A 20,109-nucleotide genomic window follows, 5' to 3' on the forward strand; every position below is an offset into this window, starting at 1 on the left:
ATAGCTCTTGACTTGAATTATAATTAATTTTCCATTGCTCTCAACTTGAATGTAACCACTTTCCAAGATATAGGCTAGGAGTCGTGTACTTTGTTAACGATACTAGTGGGGCAGTAGATTTACAATTTTAATTACAATCTAATCCAATTCTTCCTTCTTCAATTGTGTTCCAGAAGCAGAATCCTGAGGAGATGATTCTTTTTTGGGATCAGCAGCAGCACCAGCAGCAGCAGTGGACTTCGAGCGATACGACTTGTGTTTGTCCACTTGGCGAAGTGCATCTTGAAGTAAAAGCAATCGTTTATCATCCTCAATATTTTCATTGTCAAGGAATTTACTCAGATTGTTCTCAAAGTATTCGACGGGTGAGAGAGCGAGTTTTATTGGTGTCAATTTATAGGGTTTTTCCTCTCTCTCTCTCTCTTTAGAGAAAACTGTTTACAAGTCTTGCTATTATTGGCAGTAAAAGTTTGAAAAAGCTACAGCCCACCTGAATAAGTCGTTTCCATTTAAAATTCTTTCCTTTCTTTTTAGATGCCAATGTATGTACAATGGAATGATGTTGCTTTGCCTGTTGCTTAACCACTTCTGGCACTTGAACATTACCCTCGGTCAAATTTAAACAAAGTTCGGATATTATATTAATGAAATGATTGTCAATACCGTCTTGGAGTATTACTTTCCTGAGCAGAGATTTTGAAGTGCTTAGAACTGAAAACAAATGTCTATTTTCATGTAGTTTCTTCAGTTTCATGATGGCGACTAATCGGCATTTTTACTGGTTATGAAGAAATATACCCTAATTTTGTTTTCAAAAATTTAAGTGCGGGCAAGCAGATCCTCGAATATATTTTAAATTAGTTCCAATTTGATGTTTATGGGTTGCTTATTAAATGCTTGATGATGGTATGAGAGTGGAAATTTGGGGGCGCATGGATAGATTTGTTTATTGAGAGTTATTAATGAGCTAGAATCACGAACAACTCTGTAGATAATATAGTAGGTGCAGTTCAATGCCAGTGTCGCATACATTTGCTCTGATGAAAGAGATTGTGTAGAACTAAAGTAATGGAAATCAGTTCATGATGAGAGCGAACAGTGAACAGTTGTAGCATTTCCTGGGACCATTGTTCAATAGATTCAGCCAGATCGTCAATGATCAACCGAGAGTTTTGTTCAATAATGTTGAAAACATCAAGTCCCTGTATGAATTGTATCTGCACCAACCCCGTCGTGGCAGCAATTGCTTTTATTTTATCATATGACTCCTGCCAAATACTATAGCAATAGTAGATTTTTTTTCGGCTTTTCCCTAAACATTTTATTGCAATTTTTAATTATTTTAATTAAGAGTGTTGTTTTGCCCGAAATTGACGGTCCACACAGAAACGATCTGACTGGTGTTTTAAATTGATACATGTTCCCTTCAATAGCTCACCTGGACAACTAACTGTAGACCATGGCTGTCTAATGACTAAATAATTTTCTTATTACTACTACTCCGTTCAAGAATAATAACGAGAAGAAGAAGAAGAAGAATCATATTTTCTTTTATTATATACATAAAAAAAGTAACAATACTTTTAAAAAAATACTACATTGAAAAAAACACATGAAACATGAAAAAAAATACACCTTTTTAATTTATTTATAATAAAAAAATACAACATTTACATAACCACTAGAAAAAACACTTGAATAAATACACTTTTTTTTTTATTTATTTATAAAAAAAATACAACATTTATTGGAATAATGCACTTGAAATATCACTTTTATTTACAGCATTTTAAATTTTGGGGTCCCCCTCCCCCCGAGGGCGGCCGCTGCGGCGGCCCGGGGCGGGCCCGGTAGCGCCGGGCGCCGGAAGCGGGGGGCCGCTGCGGGGGGCCCGGGCCGGGGGTGGCATTAAATACTGGAAATTGATCTGCCTTACACACACACACACACACACACACCCACACACACCCCCACCCCCCCCCCCACCCCCACACACACATTGTAAATTTTTTGTGATAAATAAAAAAAAACAATTAAAAAAAAAACAACAAATTACCCAAAAAAAATCCCTCCCACCCAATTTATACTTTTTTTTTTTAGTGAATTTAAGTTAATTTTTCTAGACCGAGTTGTTTTATTTAATATTTAACATAAAATAGGTCTGTAATTAAACAAATCCCGTATGATAGTAGCTTAAAACCAACCTCAAGTAAAAATTCTTTTTCCGATATGGCAGACATGGCGTCTTTCTCAACTCTAACTGTGTAGTTTTTAAATTGTAAAGAGCGAATCACCATGACTTACGCTCTTGGCACTAAACTACGTTCCACACAGTTTCTATACACACTCATGTCGAAATTATTTTTTACAAAGTGTGTAGGTACCCCCTTGCAAACCTGTTTGATATCCTTGCTGTGCGTTTCCACACAGTATACCTTCGGACCAGCAAACACACCACTGGATATCAGATCGCTAACCGTTTCAGATTTTAGCATTAACAATTGATGTGGGGCCTGGTGTTTTACTAGCTCTGGGTAGAGGGATTCGTCCCAATTAGTGTAGTCTATTCGTGAGCTAATGTACTCACCATTTTCCAAATAATTCAATAGATTTTCAGTTTTGACTTTTAACAGGAGTGAATCAGTGTCCCCGTAGTACACTTGAACTTTTCCCTCAATCGGCCACTGTACCTTGCATACATTATAATAAAATGACAACATGAGTTTCTTGGATATTTCAGTTATTGCACTTCCGCCTGAAATATTTTTATTTAATACAATGTTTCTTTTCTTTCGATGTAGGAGCACCATCTTGGAGTCTATGATTGTGAACGATGTGAAGTTAGGATCCGCAATGATTCGAGCACAATCTTTGGGGTTGGTTACAATATCACATCGACTTCTGTGTCGTACGCTCTCGCACTTTTTACCGAAAGCTGAGTTCAAAATGAGTTTATAGACTCCTTTTTCAACTTTCGTTTTCGCTTGTGAACGCTTACTGACAAAGGTGTCAATAAACATTTTCATGTAAGACTTTTGGTCAAATTGGAGGGCTCTATGAATCTTTGTAACCTTGAAACCATTGTACACCATCCATTTCAATAGCACGTGATGAACAACGATATTCTGTTTCGGGTTGAGATCGGCAATTAGTTTTTGTTTTGAAGGTACCCAGTGCATACTCCCGTCCTCTACTAAAGATAAATTGTAGGGGCTCAGAGAGTCCCTACCCACCGGTCTATTTATGCACGGAAAAACAAAGTCTTTTACCGAGTCATGGATTTCCATGGGTATTTCACCGTCAATTTAAAAAAACTATCCCTGTGCCCCATTCTCCTCAACACTGGCAATGTCGGGGAAATTCGAAGCACACGGATTGTTAAGCCATTTATAATTGCCACACGGCAAACAGTAGTGAGACATTGCCGATGGGTAAAGAGAATTCATATCCAAAAAAACTGCGTCCGACTTTTCATCGGTGTGCTGTCCACTCGGATCAGTTTTCATGATACGATCCCCGTCAAAAACATACCCACCCCACATTGATCTCTCTACAAACAGATGCTGATCCACATCGCCGATCAGACCTATTTCTTCTTTACTGATTTTAAGTATCAAGTCCATCACCGAATGGGGAGTGGAAAAATAATAACCTAAATCCAACCCAAATTCCATATAGATTTTATCCGTATTTTTGCGCACAATGTCCAGAAGAGTGAGTACGTCACTGGCCAAGTATAGTTTACAATAATCCCAACCATTTTTACATCCCCCCTTTGCCCAAACCCTCTTAGCAAATTCGTAGTTGTTAGTGATGCACTCGCTCTCAGTACGAGAATTAAAAAAACCTCCAATGGTCGGTAGTGACACCTCATCTAGCCTCGAGCCAGAGTTGTAATAGTCATATGGATATATACCCTTACACGTTAATAAATCATACATTTAATCATCGGGGCCGCGCTGTTTGAGGAGGGTGAAGCTATCAAAATTGTCACTTTTATGTACCTGAATCAATTGACTTAAAGATTTGGGGAAGAAGCTGAAAGAGTCTAAAAAACGGATTTTATTCAGGCATGTGTTACCCTTGTCAACTGTTTTCCACATGAATTCTAGCAGCAGTAGCTTCTCCGATGATTTGGGTATGCTATTATATGAAAAAGAACCATCTATCCATGCGTCATCTACAACTCCTCCCTTGGCAATGCGGGCCAACGCCAGAAGAACAAACTTTAAGTCGTAATTGGAATTGTGTATAAAAACAGGTACGAAATATTGTTGTCTAACGTTTAAATTGCATGACTGGTGTACTACCCCTCTAAAGTTACTCCCTCCCGATGTAATTTCCTGCCACAAATGATCATGGTCGATCACCTTCCTCCTCTCACCATTCCCAACCCCATCATAAAATTCTCCCTTGCAAACCCAACACATTTTACGATTTTTAATGGCCACTATGTCATATGGTGATAGGAGCATAGGATAGTTTGTATAACGAAGGTGCAAAATTGCACCGTTTGCTGTTTTGACTAGACTGACCAAGGCCAAGCACATGAAGTATTCAGCGACACTCAACATCTCCCGGACCTCCAACAAGTGCATAGTATTATTAGAATGTTGTTTCGCCTGAGCGTAAGAGACTCCTATAGCTTCATGTATTTTAAAACAATTTGAATTTGACGGATCAGCAACATCTGTCAGCTTAACTTTGCAGACCAAAGCGATCTTATTGCTCTGTAGGAGCGTGTTTTCAAAATTCTTAAAACGTAAGATCGCTCTATCTCAGCTTACCGTCTCCACAGCCTGGTATCCATGACGTTTGCAGTGTTTCATGTGATGGTTTAGCTTTAAATCTGTCCAAAATTTTGAGAGGCATGTTGGACAGTAATAAAGTTCGTCATGTTTGTTATCTTCACTTAGAACCCTACTAGTATCTGTCATTGGGTTGAAATTACCAATTGAATTAGTGTCTGTGGGTGGGGTGTATAGAAGCAACACCCAATGTTCTACTGATTCATTTGAAGAAACCCTCACTGGAAATAATACACCCTTCTTATTGGAACGCTGACCCTCTTCAAATTCTGTTTCATGCTGTAACACCGTGACACCAATCTTTAAATGTGCATTAGCCCGCTCAAAAATATCTATTCCTTTTAGTGTCACGGGATATTGACCATTTAAACAATTAAAATTTACTTTGAGGAACTTTGAACCCTCCCTACCATTAACAGCCATTTTGTCCAACTTTTTCTTAGATGCAGCTTTTTGAAGAGGTCTGTATGTCACAATTAAAAACTCATACTTGAAACACTGCAGCCTCGTATCGAAACAGATTCGTTGTATGCCCTTAGACGCCTAGAAATGTTAATAGTATTTTAATTCAATTTTTCTACCTCCCCCTCTTACGATAAAGTCCTTTTTAAAACTACAAATATTAACATTTAAATTTTCAATCAATAAAACCACAGATCCACTACCCCCCTCGTTATAATTTTCCCACTTACTTTCAATACTATTAGCCCAATTTAGAAAAACCTCCCCATAATTTGATTAATGCGGGTGTATTGCGAACATCTCTGTGTGCAAGTATTTTGAATACATCTCACCCGCACTTTCATTTAAAAAAAATATTTTTAGTGCTATTGATGCTTTTAAACTGACCCCCACCCCCCAAAGCCCCATGTTTTGTTCAAGAATGGCTCGACTCTTATCAGTATATGAAAGTATAATGGCCAGGGAATGTGTTATTATATATCCCGACACTAAAGAGTTGAAGGGGTCACCGAATTTGGCGCTGTAGACCAATGTGTGATGTAAGGTAGAGTTGGAGAGAAAAAAATCCGGAAGAGGGGATACTGTTGCTGTTGTATTACTACTACTATCTATAACATTAAGTGGAATGGTGGGGTGTGACAGGGAATTGTCAATAACACCACCACCACAACACCACCACCACTCCCAGTCTGTTCAATCACATTGGGGGGATGTGGCATGAGGTCCCCTAGTACATATTCCAAGGTGTTTGGGGATAATTGGTCAAGCCAGCCTGTATTGTTCTGTGATGGAATTTCAATATGAGGACCCGGTTCAGATGCACTAGTAGCATCACCTAAATGTTCATGCATAAAACTATCTGCCCACTCCGGATCCTCAAAGCATGTCAATTTCACAGCTTATGTCATGTGGGCTATCCATGTCCCCAAAAACATGATTAAGGGACCCATTATGCCACTCCAAATTGTGTAAAACTAGTGTAGCTTCATCACTGAGCTCCGGTGGTGGTGACAAAATTGGTCCAGTAAATAAGCTTGCTTCATCACTCAACAGTGTCGGTGGTGATGATTTATCATTAATCTATAAAAAAAAGTTTTGTTTTTTATGTAAAATAACCATTATTTTTATAAAGTTAAAAACCTATGTCAATTTCTCATAGTCATTGTCCCACCACCACCACCTGAACAATTAAAAGAAGAAGAAAAAAGTTACATTGCCACATGTCTTTCATTATGATAACTTACTTACTTACTTATGTCTCCTGCCGGGCGCTGCTCGGCGTAGAGAGTGATGTCTGCCTCCTCCATCCACTTCGGTCCATGGCAAGCGTTTGCACATCGCTCAACCTGATATTTGCCATCGCCAGGAACTCGAACAGGCTATTATGACAACTGAACATGTTAAAAAAATATATATATTGTTTTAGTCAGGAAAATGTAGTCTTATTCTTAGAAGGGTAAGTTATAACAAGAGAATGATAAAAAAAAACTAATGGTTTTATTCCAAAAATTTTTAGAATAAAAATGCAAAATATGGGTCCAATTCTAGTGTTTGACCCTCTTCATTATAACTCTCAATGAAATTTGACCATTGTTCAACTGACGCGGTATGCCGTATGAACACGAATCCCATACGTCGACGGTTGGCGATATAACTCTCTCAACAATCCGAATTTTCCTCTGTCTTTTGGCAACGGATTTGTTTGAAGTCGTGGACATAGTTGAGCTAGGATAAATAAATCGTTGTAAGAGAGAGAGAAGAACTTTTTTTTTCTCCATCCATATCAACAAATAAAGTGCAATTAAAATGTTGGATGGTCCTTTTTAGAGCACTCTCAACAATCCGAATTTTCCTCTGTCTTTTGGCAACGGATTTGTTTGAAGTCGTGGACATAGTTGACCTAGAATAAATAAATCGTTGTAGGATAGAGAGAAGAACTTTTTTTTCTCCAACCATATCAACAATTAAAGTGCAATTAAAATGCTGGATGATTCTGTTCAGTGCCCCCCTCTGGGAGCACAGGTAAGAGCTGAGCGCTTCCTTTGTGGTCGATTGGTTCATACCCTTTAGTGTGGGGGTTGCGGACTTCACACCACTAATCATATAGCGCACCCTCAAATTCTTTCTTGAAAACACCGAATTGTTTCAATGAAATGTGTTCACCCCACATAAAGTTTCCTGACCACACTGTGAAGACATAATTGGAGATTATTAAACCCTTCTTCCTATGTGTTAATATATCTTATCGGAAATACACATCCTGTCACAAGAATCCCACTTAAAATTCAAATTATAGGCATCGAGCGGATTAAAATTCAAATGTAACGATGGGAGATCTGATAAGCACCGGATGCGTGCAAAAGCTTACTGCAAAACATACTCCACTTTATGAATGCTTGTCAACTGTGAAATAGCAAATTGTATGTTTTCATATAGTTAGTTTGTTTAAAAGGAATATTGGATTATTGCATTAGAAAAACGTCTAGGTTAGAAGCGAGAAGTTACAGGGTAAGGTTTTTTAGAAATGTATGATAAGCTATTTCAGTGTTATAAGCATTCCATTATATACTGCTAATTTGTTTAATGAAAGAAAATGAAAGAGAATTATTATAGAATAGTTTAAAAACAAATTTAATTTATACTCATCAAAAGCTATGCACCTGAGAAAATTTACCTTATTTTTGAAAATAGGGAAAGAAAAAATTGTGTATATAATTACAAATTCTGACTGGACTTCTACATCTGAACTCCTTGGCAGAACCTGAAGGGGGTCTAGCTCAAGATCTAGATTAGGCTAAGCTGAGCTATTATGAGAAACACTCCATTCTCTTTTAAACGTCATTTTAGAGTGTTCAGAGCTTTGACTGGTGCTAGATTGCCGTGAAATTCAAGTTTTGATGCTCACTGTGTGGTTAAGCTTGTGTATAATTCTACCAGTATATTTGATAATTGTTGGTCATGAGGTTTGCATTAATGCAACCTCGCTCCATCTTGCTTTCTTTTCAGAAGGGGGGTTATTGCACGTATCCGCTTCCTTGAAAAAAAAAAGGCAAAATTTATCATGAAAAAAACAACTTCCCTTTTTCCATTTTTTTGGATAGATGTTTAATAGGTTAAGTTTTGCCCTCCTCCTCCTCTTGTTTATTGCTCATTAAGGAGTTCATATTATTGATTTAATACTCCTCAATAAAAACTAACAGACATTATAATGTATGTGAGGGGGGTTCTCTCCCAAGTCAATACCTCGCTCTTTACGCTACAATTTTTTTTTAGTGCTTTCAAAAGAGCTATCTATTCTAATTAAAAATGGCCTTTGTGATTCAGGGGGGTTGTGAATAAATTTTTTTTTTTTAGACTTTTAATGGGGGAGGGGGAGAACCCTCCCCCCTCATATACGTAATAACATATACGTAATATAAAAAAAAACAATAAAAAAAAACAAGCGACACGGCTCAATAGTAATCCAAACTTTTAAAAATGGAATTTTGATGTTAATAACTGTAGCAAAAGAATTTGTTTATAATGCTGATTATAAATATATATAAATTTTATTAAGTTTAGTATTACTCATCAAAGGCTACGAGCCTTATAAAAATTTACCCGATTTTTTTTTTTTTTTTTTTTTTAAAGAGGGGGGTAACACCCCCTACAAGTGAATTAATATAAATTAAAATCACACCGTTAGATTCAGCGTATCAGAAAACTCTATTTAACTGCTTTAAAGCTCATATTTGCAAAAATATGAAACTTTGTATTTTTTGACAGAAGAAAAATACACGGACATAAAAGTTAGTTACGTCAGTTAATTTATAAAGAGATCCATTTAGCAAAATAAAAGTAAAATTTTTATGTAAATAGAAGCTGCATTAACTAAAAAAATATCAGAAATTAAATAAAAAAAAAAGTGTTTTAAAACTGAAAGTAAAGGAGCGACATTAAAACTTAAAACGAAGAGAAGTTATTCTCTATATGAGGGGGGCTGTCCCCCCTCCTCATCGCATTCTTTACGCTAAAGTTTGACCTTGTCTCACAACTTTATTTTTTAAAACAATAAAAAACTTTAGCGTAAAGAGCGAATCCTTATGATTTCAAATATATCAGTTTCATTAAGTTTAGCTATACCAATCAAAAGTTACGCGCCTGAGAAAAATTTGCCATGTTTTCGAAAAAAGGGGAAAACACCTTCTAAAACTCATAGAACTTTAATGAAAATCACACAATCAGAGAAACCTATTATAGAATTTAAAAGCTCCTATCTGGAGATTCAGTCGAGCGGAAATTAATAGTTCTAATGTCCTTTTTAAGTAAGCCAAAAAAAAAAAAATGGAGGGCAACTAGGCCCCCCCTCCCACGCGCATTTTTTCCCAAAGTCATCCGCCGTGACATCGGAATTAGATAAACCCCGTTTATAGCAAGAGCCGGTGAAATTTAACCCCCCCAAAACTCTCAAACTCTTTGTAGCAAGCATGATTTTCAGTCAAAGCAAAAAAATATATCATCTTAGGAAATATTTTTATTTCTGAATGATAAAAAACTGTTTTTAAAAACAATTTAAACTTGTAAACATACCTATGGTGGAGATATTTTATTTACATAATAGAAAAAAGTGTGCTTTGACGTTTCTATCGAATATAGTCGTCATATTCTTAAGAGTTTGTATTGTTGGAGGGGAGAGGGGGGGGGGGGTAAGTCCCTCTGAAATTTGAATTTACGACTAAAACATTTTTCTTTATTTTTTTTTGGGAAATAAAAGAATGAAAAGTGTACTCACATTGAAAATTGACAAATCCATTGTTTTCAAAAGTTAAAAATATATGGTGTACTATAAACAATGTCTTAAAACATAATGAAAATTGGGATGTAGTGTATGGACATTATATCGGGTTTTTTTTTAAATTGAGTACATTATATCTTGGGAAGTTTTTTTTTAGAAAACCGACCAATCAAGTTATTATATTGGACTAACCAGCAACTTTCTCTAATCGATTGACACACAAAAATAAGTCTCACAATAGAAAAAATGTCTACCAAGCCATGTAGGGTTCATTGTAATAGGTCACTGGCCCCTGGTAAGGCATATTACGCAATCACTGGCTGGAACAGCATATAGGTTACTACTTACTAGGCTTTTCAAGAAGATCTAAAGCAAACTTTTTCTGTTCAAAAATCATGATCACCCTACACCCAAATCCCTAGAACTAGCTTGTTAATCAGCTTTTCGTTCATATACAAAATTTAGAAATTGTAATATATCCTACTTTTCGTACCCTTGATCAAGGACATCATGTACGATGGCAGGGGTAGCGCCCCTAATAGTTTCAGTCGTTCGGTAAAATAGATACGAGTTGGTAAAATAGTGGCGCTTCGCGCCGCTATTTTACTGGCTCCAATTCCTCTTAGCAGTGTGATTGCTCCGATTGAAACATATTAAGTGAAATCAATAAAAAGATATTAGTTTCAGTTAGTAAAAAGTTGAAAATTAGGTACTTTTAAGACCAATACCAACAAAATTAGTCGGTAAAAGTCACTGGCAAGTTGGTATAATACATTATCACTCTCAGTCATTTTAGCTAGTGACACCTATGTCTCGGATGGTATTTCCATTGGTTCTTGCTTCATAAAATGATACTAGTTCTGCGAGATTCAATGGAAAGGATCTAATCTGAGCTTCCCGGTGTCGATCTTCTGCCCTCACCCCTATATTTAGAAAATTTATCCTAGGTATATTTATCGAAATGAGTGTTTTTTCGATATTTTTGTTTAACAACATTGACAAAACAACAAAACTACCCCTTATATTTTGAATTATATAATTTGCCACCCCCTCCATTATACTTTTTTTAAATTGAGGCATTTGGAAAAAAAAATCAAATATAATATAGCTTAGATAAGAGGAGACACATTTTACGTATTATTTTATGGTTGCCTTCGCACAAAAAAAAAAAATATCCATGGATAGATAAATATAAAACATATGTAGATTAATCAAGGACTTAACATGAATGTAACTTTTTTAGACATATAGCATAAACATCAGCTTTTTATTTAAAAGATATTAAAAATGTTAAGAACGTAGCCTCCACAGTGAAGCAGCCAAGATATTTATTCTGCCTTCGCTGAAATTTTTGCGTAACCCCCCCCCCCCCCCCGCCTTTGCAGACCTACTTACCCCTGAGTGTAAGCGTACCACAGGCTAAAAACCACCAGTTAAAACTACTGAATAAAGTTAGAGAGAAAACTAAATGAGACTGACTAGAAATTTAACAGTAGGCTACACAAATTGAAAAAAATATGGGGAAGCATTGTATATTAAGAACTGAATATCAGCAGTAGGAGTTGGAAAAATAACAAAGTTGAAGTGTAATAAACATATTGAAGTACAAGTTATCTGCCTCTTTGTGGAGGCCCAACGTTTTGTTTTTCTCCAAATTGAAAATTCAGATGGGACAGACGACGCCCAATTTAATTACTTTTAAAAAAGTGTAAAACTCCATATGGTTATAGAAATCAAACAGGTTTGTTTCTCAACAATTTAAAAAAAAACAGCGAAGAAAATCTGATGAGGTGTTTCAAATGCTGAGATTCCAAGTAATTCTAAAATAAATATTTAAAGCAAATTTTGTTGTATTTTCATTTTTTTTTATTACTGGAGCTGAGCTTTGTGAAGCGATGAAGTGATGAGGTAAACAGTATGACAATATATACAACTCAGTTATCAAAATAGCATTTATGCAATATTTGAGGAAGTACTGAAAGGATTCAGTGGAAACTTTCAGGGAGTCCTTAAGGGAAGGGAGAATACTTCAAAAGTGACTTTTAGCGTAAGTAAGAGGAGTGCCAAAACATTTTGTCTCCTAAATATTGGTTTGTCGAAAAGAGGCCAGTAGTTTTGTTATAAAAAATTTGAGACTTATACCTGCAAGTTGTTGGGTTATGGTGACTCGGTAGCTCTGCTCTTGTTTGTAGCGGTTTCTCTTCGTTTTACTTTTGACTTAATTGTTTTTTAGTTCGTTTTCTTTTTGTATTTCTGTTTGGTGTGATTATTCATTTCAATTTCAGTTCGTTTTACGTTTCATTTGTTTATTCAGAGTAACTTCTGTTCGTTTATGTTTGAAGTATTATAGTGCAAATTATTTCTTATCGCCTGAGGTTTTAATATGTTTCCTTTCTTTCCTTTGCAAAAATTAATTTTTGAAAAGGTTTGCTATAAATTAATAGCTCTAGTAAGCTCACTAGCCCTGACTGCTCTGTCATATATTACTTATTAATATAAGTAAAATTAAAAGAGTCTATTGTTATCTGTAGTTCCCAGATTTGTTTGATCTCTATTTTGTAGTTCCCAGATTTGTTTGATCTCTATTTTGATTGCATGAGTTTTTTGCAAAGCTCATGAAACATTTTTGCAGTCAGTTATAGATAGGTATTTCTAATTTTTCAATAGGAATATATTTTTTTTATTTTTCTACCGTATTTAATGTTTACACAACGTTTACAGTAAGCTGTTTCAGATAGAGTTTGTTTTGGCAATTTCATACACCTAAAGGACTATTTTCTAATAAGTTTGGTAATAAATTAAAGTGCAACCAAAATGAAAGGCAAGAACCCGCTCCTCTCCTCTAATCTAAACAGAGGGCAAAGAGACAAAAAGTCATTATGTTGCAATCACTTTATGTGCCAAGAGGTACCTTCAATCCTCCTCCTCCGGAGATCTTGCACAGATCCCTCCTCCACTTTAAAATGACTATGGACTCCGTCGCCTACAATCAAGGCTGTTAAATTCAAGACCATAAATTCTTTTTCTGACTTATGAAAACAAAATTGTCGAGGACAAAATATTAGCATGCAATTTTGAATGTTCACTTTTGTCCTAGACATTCCTTTAATATCTTGCAAAATTCTTTCCATGACGATAAAACGTTGTCTGGTCATACATAAAGAAAGTACTATTAAAATAAGAAAGACATTTGTAGAAATTTGATGAACTAACTTAAATCATTAATTTCAGTTAAATCAACTTTCTAATGAAAGTGGTTCCTCACTTAAAAATTACCCCTGACTAAAATATTTATGAATAAATACAACTTGAAAGCGTGAATTCGTTAAAAACTAAACAATTTTATCTGCCAAAAACTCTTTGAATTAAGAAAACATTTGCTTTTTTCTATTCCACCTTTAAAGGGGGACAGCACTAATCTCATATTCATACCCAAATGTATAAAAATATTGATAATCTATTTTTTATAATAATAGGAACATATCTTTGTCTTTTTTTACCATATTTCTATAATAACAAATTGTTTAAAAATACTAAGTTTAAGCATTTTCTAGAAACCCTTGTTCTGTTATCATTTTATAATTATGTTGATTTCACTAGGTGGATCATCTGCACCCGCATCATTAATGCCATCTAGAAGAGGATCAAGAGCGTATGCTGAACTGGGTCCTCCCTCTTCCTTACCAGTATCTCGCCGCTCTTCTTTTGTCGGAGAAATTGAAGAAGTTTTTATAAACGGTATGTAATTATAGTTTAGACTTAGTAAAGAGAGAAGTCTCTCCTACGCATAATTTGTTACTGGCACTTCATATTGGACGGACCATCATAAAAAGTGGGCGGATGTCCCGTTTGACTGCAAATTAAAAGCATCAAAAACAATGGTTATAGCTGAAATCGACAGAAGCGCAGCTAGCTGATGCACTGCTTCCAAAAACTTATTATTTGAAAAAAACTACGTTTTCTAAAGAGTTAAAGAGGCTGAGTTACGAGGTCGAACCTTAAAACGTACAGGGATTAGGAGGCACAGTTGGGGGCTGCCGCCCCACAAACCCCCCGCTTTCGCAGCCTTTAAATAAAAAAATAAAAAGTTTTTTTAAACTGAAAGTAAGGAGCGACATTAAATCTTAAAACGAACAGAAATTATTCCGTATATGAAAGGGGCTGTGCCCTCCTCAACGCCTCGCTCTTTACGCTAAAGTTTTTATTGTTTAAAAAAAAGAGTTGTGAGAAAGTCCAACTTTAGCGTAAAGAGCGAGGCGTTGCGGAGGGCACAGCCCCGTTCATATACGGAACAATTTCTGATCGTTTTAATTTTTAATGTCGCTCCTTACTTTCGGTTTAAAAAACTTCTTTTTTATTTAAAGTCCGCGAAAGTGTGGGGTTCGGGGGACGGCAGCCCCCAAACTGTGCCTCCTAATCCCTGTACTTTTTAAGGTTCAACCTTGTAACTCAGCCTCTTTAACTCTTTAGAAAACGTAGTTTTTTTCAAATAATTTCTGCACGTTTTTGTACAGTTTATTACTTATTATTGCTTGACTAACTGTTAGCTGATTTGACAGCTTGCGGGCTCTTATAGGAAAACGATAAGAGCCCGCTTATAGCGGGTTCTTATAGGAAAACGAGGTTTTTCGTGAATGTAAATTCGGGGGATAATTTTTTCGGTCTGAAAATATCAAAAGGCCCTAATAGGTCGAATTCTGCTTCGAATGAGTCCTCATTCACCCGGATCAGTTGCCAACTGTGGCATGTAGGTGGGGCTAAAAAAAAAAATTTTTGAACTTTAAGTGGCTATATTTGGTTTTTGGAAAACAGGGAGGGAGTAATCGGATTGAGCTGAAATTTCGAGGATAAGCTCCTGGGCCCTAGGAAAGCTTAACCTCTAAATTTCAACCCAATCGGACAACGTTAAAGGGGGGCTGTGGTCGGAGGGTCGAAACTTCCGGCCCACTTTTACCCTTGAAGATAAAGTCGGAGGGGGTGAAATTTTGCACGTTTCTTAGTTTGAGCTTGGGCTACAAAATGCGATTACTGCTGTCTCTCTGCAACTTCTAGGACTGGAAATCGCTTAACATTGTGGTGGGTCGCCTCTTTACAAAGGCACAAGTGTGCCTCCTTGATTGAGTTATTTTATTTTGGAATGTACACAAAATTTAAGGGATAAACGAACAAACTGTTCAATTTCAAGCACGCCTTTTTTTAAAAGCAATTTCAAACATATTTCACATATTCAACATGGATTTTGGAATTAAAACTTTCTGATTGGTATATAACACAAAAAAAAACTTCGACTATTTTTCTTTTTTATTTTAGAAGTCTTTTTTATTTCAGGACTGCAGTTGGAAAAAACTCCAACCCAACCAACCCTTCCTTTAATAAATTGATATTACCAGTTTAAATCTATTTATTGATATGAAACTTTCTGAGATTGTTAAGAGAGCGGACGTGGATTTTAATCCATAGGCTTTTTTTTTAGTTTGGCCATTCACTTCAAAGCAAAGGGCAGCATCAAAACCTAAAATGTGCATTTTAATATCTCAAAGGAAATTATAAGCTGAACATTTCTAGTGGTACAATAAGAGAGTTCAATGTACAGGTTAGCAGATTCTGACAAAGAACTAACATATTTAGATTACATGAACTAAAAAATGAAATATCCAATCTTTGAAATTTACTGGAAAACAAAGAGCAATATCAAAACTTATAATATGTATTCTAATATCTCAAAAGATGTTATAAACTGAATATTTTTAATGATACAATAAGATAGTTCAATATACAGGTTAGCAGATTCTGACCAAAAACATCCAAATTTAGATTACAATGAGCCAGACAAGGATATATCCATGACCAAATCAGACTTGTCAGTCACAATTATTGATAATTGTGATGACGCAACTGTGGCACTAAAATGAATCATACGACATATTAAGCTAATATATGCAATTTAGCTTATTTTTCGTTGTTTGAGGCATTACATAACCGAATTCAGCCAGGTGAAGCTATAATAAAACTATGTATTGGATTAATCAAATATATTCTGCCTTAGATCATACTCAAAAACTGTAGGTGATACTCATAGCCATCATTTTAGTAAATCAAACTTGTCAGTCACAGTTTTTAGAAATTTTGAGATGACTTGTTTGTCACAGTAGAGTGATTTAGCTCAAATCATAAGTCTTTTAGTTATGCTTTAGTTCAAGCCATATGGATTCTAGTTCCTTTTATTAACCAAATTGACACTTTCTCAGATTACAAACCAAAGATTGAACATATTCATAACAAAATAGGCTATTTTTCTTGGTAAAAACATATATATTACACTTGTTTCGTATGTAAATTAGTCAAAAACACGAACAAACTACCAGTCACTGCTCACTGTGGATTGTGGAACTGTAGGGTCCACTTTTTTCAAACATGATACACATTTGATACCGCGCGTATCGTCCCTGGCAATATACGTCATATCCTTAGTTCAGTTGCTAGTGGTCGGACAAAAAAAAACAGGTTTTTTCATAGGCCTCTGTGATGTATACATCGGAGTCGCACATGCGCGAAGGCGAATTATGAAGTTTGTGTTGTTTTAAATGTATTTCAGGTTTTTTTAACGGAGAGTACAGCCTTTATCGATACTGTATTATATTCTCTCTACTGTGCTACCAGTATTCAATATATCTGTGTCCGTTGAAGATACATATAACGCAAAATCAACACTTCAAATGAAGACATTTTTCTAGACTAGATTCAAAAGAAACCTTGTAAATCGAAAACATGGGATAAAGAATCCTCAACAGAGGTTCATCGATAAGAAAATTGACTTCCATTTGGAATTTTATTCAAATGTGAGATTTACAACAAAGAATTTTCTCATAATACAAATTTAACTACAGACATGAGACTTCATACTGGAGAAAAATCATATACATATTAGGTGTATACGGGAACTTTTTTTTCAATTTTTTAATTTGTGCACCCATTCGAGGGTTCATACAAAACAAAAAACCTTAAATATCATGTTAATGTATGATGTTTACTAGAGAATTTTTTCAAATTTTGAAATGTTTGCACCCATTTTGGAGTTCATAATTCATTCTATTCATACAAACGTTCAACTATTTTGAATATTCGAACGCAATTAACAACATGTCAAACTAAGAGAATTGAACCATTTAATATAAAATGTCCAAACACTTCAAACGAAGAAGATTTTCTAAACTAGATTTAGAATACTTATGTAGAAGCCAATGAACGGCTTGACCACTATAATACATCTAGCAATTGAAACAGAATATAAAAGACTTTGCAAGTGAAAAACACAGGAGAAAGAATACTCAACATTCATTGAGAAGAAAATGTGATTCCGTTTGAAATTCCATTCAATGTAAGATTTACAAAAAAGAATTTTTTTTATAAGAAAAATTTAACTATACACATGACAGTTCATTCTGGTGAAAAATCATGTAAATTGTAAGATGTAAACTAGAACATATTTTCAAATCTTCTAATTTGTACACCGATTCGAGAGTACATACGGGAAAAAAACCCATATAATCGCAACATTTGTCCTAGAGTATTATCTCAAGATCTACTTTATCCAAGAACACGAAAATTCTTACAAGGAATATGAAATTTCATACAAGGGGCATGTAAGACGAAGAACCCTTTGCATCCCAAATTCCAAGCACTGGCCAAGTCTAGGAAATAACCACTTTGTTCAAGGAAATTACCTAGCAAGAGTTAAACGATGTTCTATTTTAAGTTACAATATTAAAAGATAGTGTTTGTTCTTAAACATTTGTTGTTACTTTATCTTGAACAGAATACGATGTTTGGTCCCACTTACAGTATTGATTACCTGAATTTTATAGATATCTGGCGGGAATAACTTGGAAAATAGTAGGAAGTCCTTAAATAGGGTGATGTAATAAAACAGATGGAATAAAAATTTATCAATTATAAAACGAAACTTAATGTAACGATAATGTTAACAACGATCCAAGTATTCAATTAGAAATATTCTTTACATGTAACTGTAATATATGGACTGATACTTTTACATATCCAATGAATAGTCAAGATGAACTGAATTCCTACAGGAGTACTGGAAATTCTGAGAATGGAATACATTCAACAGAAAATCAAGAGATGTAAATACTTCTGACTTATACGAAAATGAATTGAACCGATTTTCCCAAGTCAAGTGAAAATGACCAAGTGAAACATAAAAAATAAGCCTTATAGTACAAAAGTCAAAGATATGAATGAATAATCTTATTCAATGATTAAACCTGTACAGAGTGTTTCACTATTTAGTCTACAAAATACAGCCTAGAATGTCTGAAACTGAAAAACACAAACAAAATACTAAACAACACAAAGGAACTAGGAAAAATAATAAGTAGACAACATTTATTAACACTTAATAGTAAGTTAATGAAGGGGAGAAGGATGAAGAAGAAGAAGAAAAAAATTATACAATATCCAATTTCTTTGTTCAGTTAAAATATTCCAAAACGGCATACCGAGCCTTTTTAACAAACCAGATAACATTAATTTTAAAAGTAATAGAGTAAGAAAACCCTTGTAATTTAAATTGCATTTCAGTCCTTTCGTTTTCAAAAAATTTACACTCAAAAAGATAATGATACAAAGTCTCTTCGTCACCACAATCACAAGTGGAACGATTACTTTTATTAATTCTGCATGAAAATGAATTTAATTTGCAGTGACCAGCAACAATTTGTGTCAGTTTATAATTACGAGTAATTTTTTTAACTTAAAGAAGGTCAGTATAATCAGTAAAAAACTCGAGGTTCCAGGACTTAACAGCTTGGCAGAATAATATAGCTTTTTCATATATAGCACATTATAGCCATTTCATATATAGCTTTTTGCGTAAGGTTTCCGAATTTCATTTATATTATTAGAAGTAGCAAGGGAATTACCGAATATATAATTCACTTGCGAGTCCGTATAATGTGTATGTTTATTTAAATTATAGTTATTTAAGTTATTCAGGTGTGGCCAATGATCAGGCCTTCCTCTCTTCAGATATCTTGTGAGAGACATCTCTTTGGCTCTAAAGTCAATAGGAATGCATCCCACTAAAGCCGTTATTGCCTCGGTTTTAGCGGATAAAAAAGCTTTGGAAATTAAAACCATAGAAATTCTTTGGATAGAAACTAACTGTTTTACAATTTTGTTTTTATTCAGCGCTGAAAGCCATACGGGTATTGCATATAAAATGGTGGATTCAATAGCAGCTTTATATGAATTTCTTAGGGCAAATGGTTATTTGCTTATCTATCCAAAATACTCAGCTGACAATCTAGGGACTGCAGTGAAGGGGAACAATATACTGATGACACTCCTTTGATTCTTGACTTCAAATATATAGAGACGGTGACACATTCGTTTTAGGTTTCATCATAATGAATATCGCACTTTAATTATTTTTTTAACTAATACTGCAACACTAAAGAATCTTTTTTCAAAATCAAACTTTGAAAATACTGCATAATCACTAGGTACACATGTTATTTTTCCGAGCTTGGTGACATATAGTTCTTGTAGCAATACCACATCTGGTTTTAAGTCACAAAGAGTCTTCTGAAACTGAACTAGTGTGCTATAATAGTGCTGAAGGTTAATCTGAAAAAATGTCAGTTTGTTTGTACTAAGTAAGTAATTATGTGCATTCAACTATACTGAATGTTCTTCTTGAGACGGCCCATGATTTCGCGAGCAATTGGACATTTTTTAAATTCATAGGATACAAGTGGCTGACGTTTGACATTTTTTTTATTACATAACCATGCACCATGAGCACGTAACATCACCCTTACAATCCGAACGTTTATGTCCATAGAGACAGCACTTCGTACATCGAATGATGTTGATGTGATCCTCGTATTCAACCAGTAAAAAGCTGAACAAAAGTCCACGACTTGAAATGATTTCCTTCCGTAATACTGGGCCAACTTCAATAATTACGTTTTTTCTCGTTCCTCTTTCCACAACACTGATAACCTTGAAGGTTTCTCCTTTCGCTACGAGGTCTTTAACTGA

General features: G+C 35.0%; 1 protein-coding gene across 1 annotated transcript in view; it reads left to right on the forward strand.

Moving 5' to 3' along the window:
• The window catches only part of LOC148944366 (uncharacterized), a 469,003-nt gene that overhangs the window by 445,033 nt on the left and 3,861 nt on the right, over nt 1–20,109 (forward strand). The window contains exon 18 of the mRNA XM_089099911.1: nt 13,645–13,782. Within this exon, the coding sequence (XP_088956037.1) occupies nt 13,645–13,782 (138 nt within the window). The remainder of the gene's footprint in view (nt 1–13,644; nt 13,783–20,109) is intronic.

Source organism: Artemia sp. Qi Xiang Cuo, chromosome 14, assembly GCF_049724085.1.
Source record: "Artemia sp. Qi Xiang Cuo chromosome 14, ASM4972408v1, whole genome shotgun sequence".
Lineage (NCBI taxonomy): Eukaryota > Metazoa > Arthropoda > Branchiopoda > Anostraca > Artemiidae > Artemia > Artemia sp. Qi Xiang Cuo.